Below are 12,727 nucleotides of genomic sequence, written 5' to 3' on the forward strand. Positions count from 1 at the left end.
AGACAGTACCTACTTGCATGTGCTCCTCAGCAGTGTAAGCAGAACCGAACTCGACTTAGTTTGGGCTCAAATCGTTTGCGACCCTTCTCATAGCGCTGCGCCTGTGCTTCTGTGTCTCGAACTTCTACTGTCTGTACGCAAGCTTTTATCGAATCAAGTCACGGTTTTCTTTCAGCCTTCATCCATAGCTGAATGTCTCACCCTCCATTCCCTCCACAATCGATTTCCATTCTTCCTTCCCCCTCTCTTCTCTATATCCACTAAACACCCATTCCGTAAACGCTTGGGGAGCATCACGTGTTTCTCTGTATTTCTGAGACATCACAAGTGTTGTACAGCAGGGTGTACGTCACGCTCTGCCAACCGGCCACGTGGCGGCCGCTGATTGGCTGAGCACGCCGGCCGCCATCGTAAGTAGATATGTACCGTGGAGAGGCTCCGGGTGCGGTCACAGAGGACACAATAAAACCGGCCCGGGTGCGCAACACCCGACTAAGAGTGACTGACAGCTCTCGCGGCCGGCCGGTGCCTCAGGTGACGTCACCGACCGGCGACCAATCGGAGCGCAGGACGCCGGCCGGCCGGATGTACGGTAAAACAACAGCTTGACATGTACGTAATGAAAAGAGGCGGGCGCGGCCGGCGGCACGCGCGGCCCGAACACAGAGAGCAGCGGCGCAAGCGGCGGCGGGGCACAATGGAAGCCATGGGCAGCACGGAGCGGCGCTCGGAGCCGGCACAATGCGGACACACTGATATAATGAAGGTGGCGCCACCGGCTCTGGCCGCGCCAACACAATTACAGGCTAGTCGCCGCCGCGGGCTCGCGTCGGCATCAGGTACTGGAAAATATGGGTAACTCTGCCCACTCCTCTCCTCTCTCGGCGTCTCGCCCGGTCACCCAGACATCGCAGCGAACGGGATGAGCGACACACGCGCAGTGCATACATCGTACACACTACACACACCAGGCACACATAATATACATTATCATAATTATACGCATAAACTCTTACAACACGCCAACATCAGCCATGGGAGCACGGCATACCAATCAACATTAAGTAGGCTTGAAAATGTGAGATCACTGCTCACTTTTCGCGCGCAACATGTGTAAAAATAGAATGTCGTTGGGCCGCCCGCTCGGTCGGTCGGTGGGGCGCGGCCGAGAGCTCGCCCGGCCGGCCGTCCCGTAAGGCAGTTCCGTCCGTCGGGCGGCCGCCGCCGGCGTCACAGCAGCGTCAGATCACACGTTTGTACAGGGCGGGCCGGGCCGGCAGTCCGGGCCGGCCGCCTACGTGGATGAACAGTCGATCTCCACCACGTCATTGAGGTCTCGGGGGACGTCCTTGAACTGGTAGACCAGCCGCTGGCCGTCCACCTTGTTCAGGATCCCGCGCTGGTAGTAATACCTGGCGAACAAGAGAAAGGCGAACGTCAGAAAGCTGGCGATGAAAGAAGCGAGCCATCTAAAATCGCTTAGTTCTGCATACGCTCTTGCCATACGAAGTTAATTGAGGTAAAGGTAGCGACATCTGTTGACATTTCACCACACCACTACTATCCCTATAGATGTCGCGCCAGTAGCGACCACTGCCCACCCTCTGACCACGGAGTACCATCTCACCTCATTGCGCGTCCCATGGTCTCGTAGTTCATGTCGGGCTTGTTCTTGTGCCGGCCCCACAGCTGTGCCACCGCCTTCGAGTCGGTCAGCTTGAAGATGTGCTCGCGGAAGTTGACCCACTTGATGATGGAGGGAGTGTAGCGGGCGTCCTGCAGCAGGTTCAGCAGGAACTCCCACAGATACAACGACGAGCCTGCAACAACAGAGAGCGGACGTCAGCATGGCTCAGCGGGACAGCTCAGAGAGAGGATTACACCATCCGAGTGACCATCGTTAGTCACAAAGGTCAGAAGGAACACAAATAGCCATCTCACTGCTCTATACAATGATGCAACATCAGACACCCAACCCGTAGCCCACGTCACACGAATATAACTCCCCGAAACCATCCGTGCCCGGATTACTCACCGTCACGACTCTTGCGTTTCGGGTGCGGCGCTCCGTCGGGCCGCGGTTTCCGGCCACGCCTTCTGCTGATATCGAAGTCGAAGGCGGCCGCCGCCTTGTAGACGTCCTCGGGACTGGAGGCGGGAGGGCTGCCGATCAGAGGCGAGCCCAGAGGCAGAGCGCCCGTGTCGTAGAGCGGCGCCAGGCCGGCCGAGTAGAGCGGGCGAGCCGCCGGCGGCATGGTACCGGTACTGTACGGAGCCAGCTGGCTGGTACTCGGCGCAGAGCCGTACAGAGACTCGGACACTGGAAAGAAGAGAGAGAGGCCGTCAACTCACTGGGTAGGGTGTATTACATGGAGCAGTCACACAGACGATTCGCTACCCTCCTCCGGTGAGCAGTACCGAGCAGCAAACAAAGCGGGCATGAATAAAACATTATTTCCTACCGCCCGACTGTGACTTGACAAACAACTCGGCGCAGTGAGCGGGACGCCCGGTCGGAGCGGCACCAGTCGCCCGCTGCTCCAGGGGCGCCGGTCAGCGGTCAGCGTCCACCCGAGCCGGACCGGCCGGCCGGCAGTTGCTAGCCGGCAGTGACCTTCCCAGTCCCGGGCCAACAGGGTCTGGTTGGCACCCGCCCCCTCCTCTGCCCTCCCCGCCCTGTCACTCAGTCGCCTGCCGACCGAACTCTGATGGAAACCACCGCTCAGAGCGCCCATTAATTCATAACCGTCGGTGAACGAACGCAGGAGACGACACTCAGAATAGCCCTTCCAGGTACTGGAAACAAACTCGAACAAAAGCTGACCAGAAGTTTACCTTACAGTCTCATCACAATCCCGATCGGGACAACCGGCTATAACCAGCTTCTGTTTCTAGGAAGAGGTCATTTTTATTTGACCCTACTGTCTATTTGTGGTGTCCGGGCCACCAGTTCTCGTTGCGGCTCGCAGCAGCTGAAGCCATTCGGCCGTCATAGATTCCCAATAGTTGACGCGCTCGCGTGCGGTGCTGCGCCCCGCCAAAGGTCGCCGGGTGGGCCAGTAAATAGCGTGCCGGCCGCGGTATTTCTGCCACCGCTCGTTACACCCGGCCGACGCGTGCGTCACGAGCCAGCTCGGTCCAGTCTCTGCCACCGGCCCGTCGCCAACGACGAGCCGCCGCGCGTCGGCCCCGACGACCGCCGGCCGGCTCCAGCGCTGCCAGAGCTCGTCGGTGCGTCCATCGCCGCCGATGACGTCAGCGACCGTCAACGCTTCCGCCGCGTGACGTCAGCACGGGTCAGGGTTAGCCGCACCACAAGCTCAACGATCAATACGGCCAGCTAAAACGGGCGCCGGCCGCTAAATTTAGGCGCACCGACGGCGCCCAGCCTACGGTAGCCGGAAGCGAGAGCGATTCGAGAGCCGGCCACGTCGGCCGCCGGCATAGCGACGTCAGAGGGCTCCGAAACAAGACCCTGAATAAATCCCCGCTCACGAGGGGCTGTGTATCTCTGTGGCAACGTCCGGAGCGGGTTTTAGGACGAGCGTGAGTACAAGGACGGTCACCATTGCGCGCCCGGCTGCGGCGGCGGATAGCAGTTCCCAGCGACCACTTTCACTCTCGGTCCAACCTTGACATCCGCTCGGTCACCGGCCGGTGGAGGCTTGCTCAAGAGTTGCATCGGCGGCGGAACGACCATGGTCGTGACTGGCCCGGATTTACGTCAGAGGGGGAGGAGGATAGGGGGGAGGAGAATGACTGGTCCCTCTCATCCGTCCGCAGCTGCGGCGCCTGCAATCGAGCTGACAGATTGCTGCCGAAATCGGCCCCAGGGTTGCGTCATGGACCAGCCTAACCCTCGGCGGCCCCGCTGCACTGTTGCCATGCCACCTCAGTCGGCAGGCGGGCCACAGAAGTCGCCGACGCGACACCAGTCCGACATGCGAGCGGAAACTCTGTGCGTGCCGCGCCCACGACACAGATCACACCCTAGATAGCCTCGCAATGACAGCGACATACGACGACACCATAATCCACGACCGGCTCACTCTAAAGTCGCCGGCCGGTAATGTTCGCCTCATGAGCGGAGCGGGGAATTCATAAAACCCGGGCCGAGCGTGCAGCCTCTTTCATCCGCAATCTGGTTCATCACGTCTGGGCCGGTCTGTGCCAGCCCCTGCCGACCGGACACGCATTAGCAGCCGTTAGAGCGGCCAAAGAGGCTGGTCACGCGCTCGAAGGCTCAGCCTCGCCATCTGCACGTGGCAGGAGTGGCTCGGGTGTTCCTTTTCCGCCGTGATGGCGGATCATCACGTCTATCATCTGTCTATCCCATCACCGCCGAGTGTCACGAACTGGGTGTGGCAGAGAGGGGCGATGACGCTCATTGCTAAACCAGCTCAGAGCCGCTGAACCGAACTAGCCCTTTATCCCAGTTCTCTGACCTAGCCCCTCCTATCATTGAGCAATACGACCCCGTCGGCGGACGAGTGTGACCCCTGGTGACCTTTTGTGACCCCTGTATGGCCCTGCATGGCTCGTGTGACTCGTGCATGACCTTGTGTGACCCAGTGTGCCCCTGCGCAGTGGCGCACTCACCAGGTGGCCGCTGAGGCGGGTACGGCTGGTGCCGGTACGGGTGCCGCTGCGGAGGCGGCTGCTGTCCATAGAATGGGTGCGGCGGGACCGCCGGGTGGTGCCCGTCCTCGGGTGCCGCTGGTAGCACTGCAATGGAACGGGGCCGTCCGGTCAGCCCAGGACATGGCACCGCGCGCCGGAACATAAACACGTGACAGTACTCGGTACAGCAGTCAAACACCGCAGTACACAACGTGAAAATGTAAGCTGACGCCTACATCATTCATAGCACAATCAACTAAATGTCATGCGCTTCCACCAGGCAGCAGAATGAAGCAATCCCTGCAGCGTTGAATGGCGTTTACGGGCTCGTCTATAATCCTGCCCACAACATGGCCGCCGTCGCCGTGCGGCCACAACAGTTCGTCGTAACGGGTAGCACGGCGCACGTCCCTGCACGGCGGCCGCGGCGCGCCTGTCCGGCCCCGGTTGGCAGACCGCCAGCGCTCCCTGCCCGCCCTCCCTCCCTCCCGGAAAGAGGTGGCTGCAGCAGCGGCGGCGGCGCCGCGGCCAGGGTCACCGCTCCGCGCGACCGCGCGACACCCGTGCAGCGCCGGCAGGCCGCGGCTCTCGCCGGTTTGTTTATGGCTGCTGAGAGCCGACGGCAGCGATCCGGGAGACCCAGGGCGACGGCGAGTGACAGACGCTACGGGGTGGTTACACACCATACTGAGAGGTGGCTGTACCGACACCAAGAGTGGTACGGTGGGGAGATTTAGCGTCCGGCGACAAAACCGGCGATACGGCGAGATGGACGCGATAGCAGACCGCTAACGAGTCCCCTGAACGGTCGCGTGACGCGCTGCAGAGCGGTCATTCACACTGCAGAGCGATGAGCTCATCGTTCCGCCCCGCCATGGTCGCGGCGCGCTCGCTAATCCGCTCTGTACGATGACCTAGGGAGATGACGGCACCCTCCCGGCACGACCCCCCGGAAAAGGGGGCTCAGCGACGCCCCACATAGAGGAGGGGCGCCGACGTAGTGACCGTGCGGTCGCACTTCAATGTCACACTGAATGGACTGAAGCCGAGCCGGACAATGCAGCTGGCGGCCCGAACCGCACTATTCAGGTGTGGCACCGGATGGGTTACATCAGCGCACGATGGTTCCCGGAAAGTGGTTCGAACGAGTGCGGCGTTTTGACGCCGTTTGCACCGCACGAAGAAGGGTGCGGCGTAAGCTGACGCTTCAGGGACGAACGCGGCGCTGTTGCGACACAGCGCGTCTGCCGCGGCTGCGAGAGAGACAAACAGTCTGCTGAGTGGGCGTGTTGCAGCAGCAGTTACTTCCGACAGGCGCACTAGCACGCAGCCTGCAGAGCAAAACAGGCCGAGAGGGGCTCTCATCAGCAGATAAAACTTCTCTGCTAGGTCCGCATTTAGCTGAGGGCATCAACGAAAGACACATAGGTCCAGCCTCGCCAGGGTTTGGCTCACCTAGTCCTTCATCCTTCTGAAGGAATGTGTTCATCCACGTGACTTTATCGCCATTTCTGACATTGGTCCTCCCCGAGGACCGTGCTGGCGGCGCCTCTGCCGACCCGACCGACCACGGCCGGATCCGCGTTCCAACGGCGGCGGCCTGCACAGAGCTGTCGCGTTCCGACAACAAATACGATCCGAAGGCCATCGGTGCCGATCTGTCCGGCCGGCCGGCTGCAGCGGCCGACCGACCGTCCGATCGGCCCGGCTCGGCTAGAGCCGCTCCACTGTGCAGCTGAAGAGTGTCCGGTTCGGCCTTCGTCGGTCCGATCCGCCCCATCAACACCTGTGCGTGTGGGGAACGCACATAGCGTCACACAGCGCCGAACAGGTGAAGACAAAGCCAACTCGTGACTATGTATCACCTCCGCGCCGGTCCCGACCTAGAAAGGGCACCAGCCGTGCTCTGACCTTGAGACACGGCGCACACTGTCTGTCTGTGTCCCTGTTTCTCCCCTGCGTGCCAGACGTCTGCCGCGCGGCGGGCCGCCAGTCGACGGTCACCCTCGCTCCCCCTCCTCCGGCGAGTGCCAGCGGGGACCGCTAAATCAGACCACCTACAAAAACCCGTCTGCCACCACCAGTAGAGGACTAGCCCGTGAACCAGCCCGTCCCATCGAGCCCGTTGATTGGAGGTTCGATCGGGACTGACTGTCGCACGCACGGTGTATGCCGTGGCACGGCCGGCCGCAGTCAAGCTCCCCTCACAGCCAGATCGACAGCCGGAAGCAGCGGTCAGCGGCGCCCGAGGGCTCCCCTCGGCGCGACGGCCAGGGGCGAGGGAGGGGTGCAGGACGATGACCTGGTTGTCGGGGCACTCCATAATTAGTGACTGAACGGATTGGGTGGGGGTGAAATGCACACGTCGAGCAGATGTCCCACCACGTGGTTGGACGGCGACGGTGTTCACTTTCTGGCGCTCCAGTTGTGCGAGCTTCAAGGACAAAAGGTTAACCCGACCCAGGACGGAAAGAGGAAAGTTCAAGAAATGAGAACACACCAAGACATGCTGTGTACAGCGTCGGCACTCACTGTGAAGTCGCGGTTTTAGCTCGTCGGTGCTGGCATTTCCGCTGCTGCTGTCGACGTCCGAGACGCCGCTGTCGGCGGGGCTGGGCGGCAGGGAGCCGGTGCCTGTCGAGCGGAGGCACAGGCGCGTCAGGACCAGGTGCGTTGCGTCGAGCCGGCGTTCACACCGAGCGGCCACCGCGCGCGCCACTCCCTCCATGTGAGAAAGTGGCCAGTTGCACCCGACTATTTGGGGCTATCAGCTATGGAAAATTCCCAGCGTCATGTCCTACAGCCTGAAGTGGAGCTCTCAGTTTATCAACGATCTGTGCAACTCGGCCCCAGCTCCTAGTATGTCGGTTTTAACGCAACGAGTCCAGCTAGATTAATCACCGAGCGCCCCCGAGAGGAGACGGTGCGTCCCAGTCAGCGGGCAGTGACCTTGTTTACACATTTTGTCCCATCCATCACTAGAGCCAGGGGAGGGCCGAGAGGGCCGGGCGACAGAAAGGAGGGGACACAATCGCTCACGGAGAGGGAAAGGGTTGTTCTATTTGGAGCGGCAAGGCGAGTGACCTCTGCGGAATGGGGACCGGAGCGGGGATGACGGGGAGGGGAGGGGAGGGGAGGGGAGGAGGGAAGGGAAGGGGACAGAATGATGTGACTAATGGGATCAGCTCCCGACAATCGGAAAACGGGGATCTGTCACCCGCCGGTACAATACGAATGGACCGTGAGAACCGAAAACGAAAGTGATTCCACTCGCGTCTCGGTACAATTCGGTGGAGGGGACGTTTAGAGCGGCACCGTGCGGAACTAAGTTCATTCGCACACAAGAAGATGACGAAAGTGTGTCACTCGGTACTTGGCAATGCTGCAAAAACGGCAAACTCAGGGGAAAGAAACCCTGTGTTTACGAAATCTAACAGGAAATGAGCGGCGAGTTTTTGCGCCCGATTGACGCCGGTTGATTTTGCAACAGGCTGCACGGCCAAAAGTTTTTGCTGTGCATCGTTAGGTGCCCATGCTTCGACAGTTGCACGGTTAACCAAACATTCTCCGTCGTAAGCCAAGCGGGAAAATGTAGTCACGTTATATGCCATATCTACTCCACAACAAAAACCGTTTGAATAATTTACCTCCGTCCAACAATACTAAGTGACTGTGGCGGTCACTCAAAAGACGGTGCACCGGCTGCGGTGGCAAATGTCAGGGCCACGCTACAACACGGAACTGGCGCAGTGGACACGTGCAGTGGCGCAGCGGCGCCTGTCACGGCGCACCGCCGCCGAGGTGACCGCTGCCACTCCCGCCACGGACACGACGGGGCGGAAAATGTCACAGACATTTCGTGAGCAAACCCACTAACGAGGCAATATCCGCATACCGTTCCATCTGCGCACCGGCAAAATAATCACCCGCCTGATGAGGCCAGCTCATCTACATCATGTTTTAGCATGACAGGCAATTCCGTTATAATGAGGCCCATCCGAGGCAGATCTTTTCCTTTCGTTTCCGCTTACGTTAGCCGTCTGCCCTCTGTGAAGGGCAGCCGGGTTCCGTGTCATGCTCCGTTAGCCGCCGGTCCAGCCGAGCATGTAAGCAGCAGCACGATGCCGCTGTCAATGACCCGACCACTCCCTCTCCTTGTCCGCGACCTTCCCACCACAGAGGTCACTCGGCGCTCGCCATACAGAGGTCACTCGGCGCCCGCCATACAGAGGTCACCCGGCGCCCGCCATACAGAGGTCACTCGGCGCCCGCCAGCTCCGTCCGTCAGACACTCACCTGGCTGGCCGGGCACCCGCGGGTGCGCGTGTGGGTGCGGATGCTGCAGCGGGTGATGAGGGTGCGGATGCGGCGGCGGCGGCGGTCCGGGCCGCGCCATGGCCGCCGGCGAGCAGTGGCCCTCGGAGGTAAGCATCTCGAGCAGCCGAGACGGCTCGGCGGGTCGCAGCAGGTCAACAGGAGGCCGGGGCGGCGCCGGCGGCGCGTACCCGGCGTCCGAGCCTGCGCTGGTCGACGCACCGCGCTGCTCATCACCTGGGGAAGACAGAGAGGGCGGTGAGACGGACGTCAGGGGCTCCACCGGGTGACACAGCTCGCCCGAGACACAACACCGCCGCGCCGCGGACAATGGGCCGCCTGTTTACCAATCGGGTGCATCAACGACCTCTCCGGTGTCACCAGTGCATCGTGGTGCCTTCCGACATGCGAGAGGGCACATCGGTTTCCAGCAATCGGGTCGGGTCATAGAGCACCAGGGCGAGGTGGCGTGAGCGTCCTGCTTACACCAGCCTCGGCTTCCGGTGCCGGGTCGGGCCAGGACGTGTCCGTTCCCACGGCTCCAGATCCAGGTTTCCAGCCGATGCACACGAACGGACGATCCAGACACGTGTCACCGGCGCCTCAAAGTCATGCGCCGGGAAAGGTAAACAGGAACGGGTTCTACCGCCCCATTGTTCGGCAGTGGCTAATTCTATAGCGACATCACACGGAAACAAGCCAGATATCACGGCAAAGAGGCGTCATCTCATCGTCAGATCCTAGCCCAGCCCAAAATAGACCCCATCTCGCTGCGTCGTATAAATTCGAGGCTCTGTTTGTACCGCGGCACTGCCGGGTCCGTGCGGGCGCAACATTCCACCCGGGGCGGCTGGCAGCGAGCCAGCGGCGGCATCCGGCGCAACACGACCACAGCGCGCCCGGGGCGGCTTCCGGGCACCTCCCTCCCCCGCTCCACCCCTCCCCGCTCTGCAGCCTTTACCAGCTCGGTCCAACGACCGCCGCAGAGGCACCACTCCGCCGCCGCGCCCTTGAAGCTATTTCCGGGTGCCGTTTTTGGGTGCGGCGGTCGACGACGGGCTCAGAGATTCTCTGACGGTCTCCCGTCAGTATCTGCCAATGGCTGCTCGTCTCGGATGCCGCACCGCAGGCTGTTCAACCCCGACTCCAAGGCCACAGTTGCAAAAACGCCCGGTCGCGGTCGGCCCGGCGCGAGCCCGCCTGCTTTGTCCGCCAAGTCTTCGGGAAAATTAGACTCGGCCGCAAAAACTCAACGACAAAAACGGGTCACATGCCTCGAAAAAGTCGTAAAAGTGAGGCGGAAGCCACGACAGTTGGCTGGCTCTGGCGCCTCCCCTTCCCCTCGCCCAATGCCCGGTCAAACGAAGAGGACTTCGAGAGATGTCATACCACGGATGGCACTGAGTGACAAATTCCGACACATCTGTCCTCACCCCGCTCAAAATTCGTCAAACTGACAGGGCGGTAAGTAACGCGTGCATTCCGTTCATTCCGGGGAGGGATTACACTCGAGACGATAAAAATGTGAAATTGTTACAATGAAAACCACCCCTGGGTAATGAAAAACTAATCCTATTACCAGATAGAAAAGCTGTGGCGACGCAGCACAATAGCCTACTATGTGCGTCACTTGCCTACGCCGCCGACAAGCTGAAGCGTATAAAGCCGACTTCACTGAGCCACCAACATCACACAGCACATGACTAAATCACACGACACTAGCCGGGCTGCATTCTCGAGTTCGGGGGGCGATGACCGGAGCGAGTCAGTGCCAATCACGGAGCGTAGGAGCTTCTCCGAACTCAACCCGACGGAGCGACCGTGCTCCGCGGCGTAGTGGCCGTGCTCCGAGGCGTAGTGGCCGTAGCGGTCGTTACGAGCTGCGACGAAGACAGCAGGGAGGGTGTTTTACCCGTGACGAACAAAGGTGCCTTCTAGCACCACCTCGAGCGTTTCCTCGTGCTCAAGGCCGGCAGTGTGATCCTCCCAGACGCCAGTAACCGTGACATTTCGAATCCCCGGTCCGACACGGGGTCACACCGTGCCCCGTTTCCGGTGGGTCACGCAAGTGTCGCGTGCTCGGGCCGCCCCGGCACGGCCACCGGCGCCATGTGCCGGCTCTCTCACCTCCCACGATGCAGTGGCAACACGCCGCGTCATTGTAGTTGATCAGCCCGGCGCGTCCGCCTCTAATCTGTGCACCAAACGTGATGTGTCATTGTAATGACACGAGTGGTGCTCCTTACCACGAGGACGGACGGGCCCGGTGGGCGCGGACTGGGTGTGTACTTAGTTCTCACTATGAAGGACTATCGAGAAACGTACAGCTACCGTCGCTCCACACACACAATGAACGAGTGTGATTATACCCGACAGACCGTTCTGCAATAGACCCATAAGACTGCCCGGATACAGTATTGGCTGCGGACAGGTGCACCTAATCCCAGGGCGTGCCTGCAAACCGCCGCCGTCTTCCGGATACGCCCTTGTCCGTGACATTCGAACCGTGCACGCCCGGCGCCTATAGTCGTGTTGGCGAGCTGTTGCTCCGCTCCGCGTGACTGCACGGACGGACAACGGTCGCCGGCGGGGACAGGAAGGAAACCGGTCCCAAGCAGCCGGGACGACCCAGGTCATGGCCGGGTCGCCGAGTCGTGGAGTCGAGGGGTCGTCACGGGGTGAAAAGAGTCCTTGCTCGATACGCCCGACTGATGGGCCGCGTAGGTGCACGGGAGGCCGAAACGTTGTCCGTTCTGACAGCAATGACGGCTGTCAAATGTCACGGCCTTCTCCGAACTCGGTCACAAGCAGGATCTGGAACCCGATCCCCGAACACAGCCACTGGCGTTTTCCAGCGATTGTGAGCATCAAAAACGTAAACCAAGTTGCAGGCGACACATAAATCGATTGATCGGTAAACTAATACACCCAGTGACATGTATACCAGGCATCATAGGTCATATAACTGCTCCCGAATCAGCAATCAAAGGTTATATCGTGATGCGACCAGTGCGAATACACGAAAGTCGCGATCTTGTCACCAGCCCCAACTCTGAATCTCAATGTGTCCAAGACATCAGCACGGCCCAAATCGGGCACTTTCGTTCGACCGGCAGCAGACCGTTGAAACGCCACGCTAACGGTAACGGCCGGCCGACAAGCTGTGGTTCTCCTGAATCTCAGGCTCACTGGCTCTCGGAGACCGGTCTGGACCATCTCGCAGATGACCACATCCGGATCTGGTCTGGTCCGGGGAGGGGGCGGGGCGGGTCGGGAAGGTCCAGGTCGGTCCTGGACCGCTCGTCGGGTGACGGCGTACGAATACGGCGGGTCACCGCGACCGGCTCGGTCACCAAGCTTACAAGGTTCATCGAAGAGACGGACGGCGGGCCGGCGCGGCGGTCGATGGCGCGTGCCGCCCGCATAAGGCCTGTCACGCTCATGCTTCCGGGTTCGTACGGGTCACACGGAACTGGAGGGCATGTAAGTGAGTGTGCCGGGTGAGACCGAGTGTTTTTGCTGCCGTTGCCGAGAGTGCGGTATCAATTAAACCTGCAGTAGATAGTCGGCGTGCATCGCCCTCGCGTCTAAATTAGCATCAGTAATTCGGCAACAAACTGCGGGCAGGCACAATGCCAAGATCTCCTCCCATCCCCACTGCGCACTGCCTTCTCCTTGCAAGGTCAGCATCCGGGCAAGGTCAAAGAACATGTTCGCTTCGCCCTGAGGCTCGTCGCGCTGCCTCCCACCCGCGGAAACGCTTGTTGACGGAACAGCACGCGCGTCGGCGGCA

General features: G+C 60.8%; 1 protein-coding gene across 5 annotated transcripts in view; it reads right to left on the reverse strand.

Annotated features, from left to right (window-relative positions):
* Positions 1–288: 288 nt before the first annotated feature.
* The window catches only part of LOC122388042 (formin-like protein 6), a 133,920-nt gene continuing 121,481 nt past the window's right edge, over positions 289–12,727 (reverse strand). For 4 of the 5 annotated variants that reach the window (XM_043378803.1, XM_043378804.1, XM_043378807.1 and 1 more), the window contains exons 11-16: positions 8,917–9,171; positions 7,153–7,254; positions 4,600–4,725; positions 2,036–2,320; positions 1,628–1,820; positions 289–1,412 (exon numbers count right to left, since the gene is read on the reverse strand). In XM_043378803.1, the coding sequence (XP_043234738.1) occupies positions 1,295–1,412; positions 1,628–1,820; positions 2,036–2,320; positions 4,600–4,725; positions 7,153–7,254; positions 8,917–9,171 (1,079 nt within the window). In that variant the 3' untranslated portion in view covers positions 289–1,294. The remainder of the gene's footprint in view (positions 1,413–1,627; positions 1,821–2,035; positions 2,321–4,599; positions 4,726–7,152; positions 7,255–8,916; positions 9,172–12,727) is intronic. The other variant, XM_043378808.1, reaches the window with a different exon arrangement.

Source organism: Amphibalanus amphitrite, unplaced genomic scaffold, assembly GCF_019059575.1.
Source record: "Amphibalanus amphitrite isolate SeventyFive unplaced genomic scaffold, NRLGWU_Aamphi_draft 000306F_arrow, whole genome shotgun sequence".
NCBI lineage: Eukaryota > Metazoa > Arthropoda > Thecostraca > Balanomorpha > Balanidae > Amphibalanus > Amphibalanus amphitrite.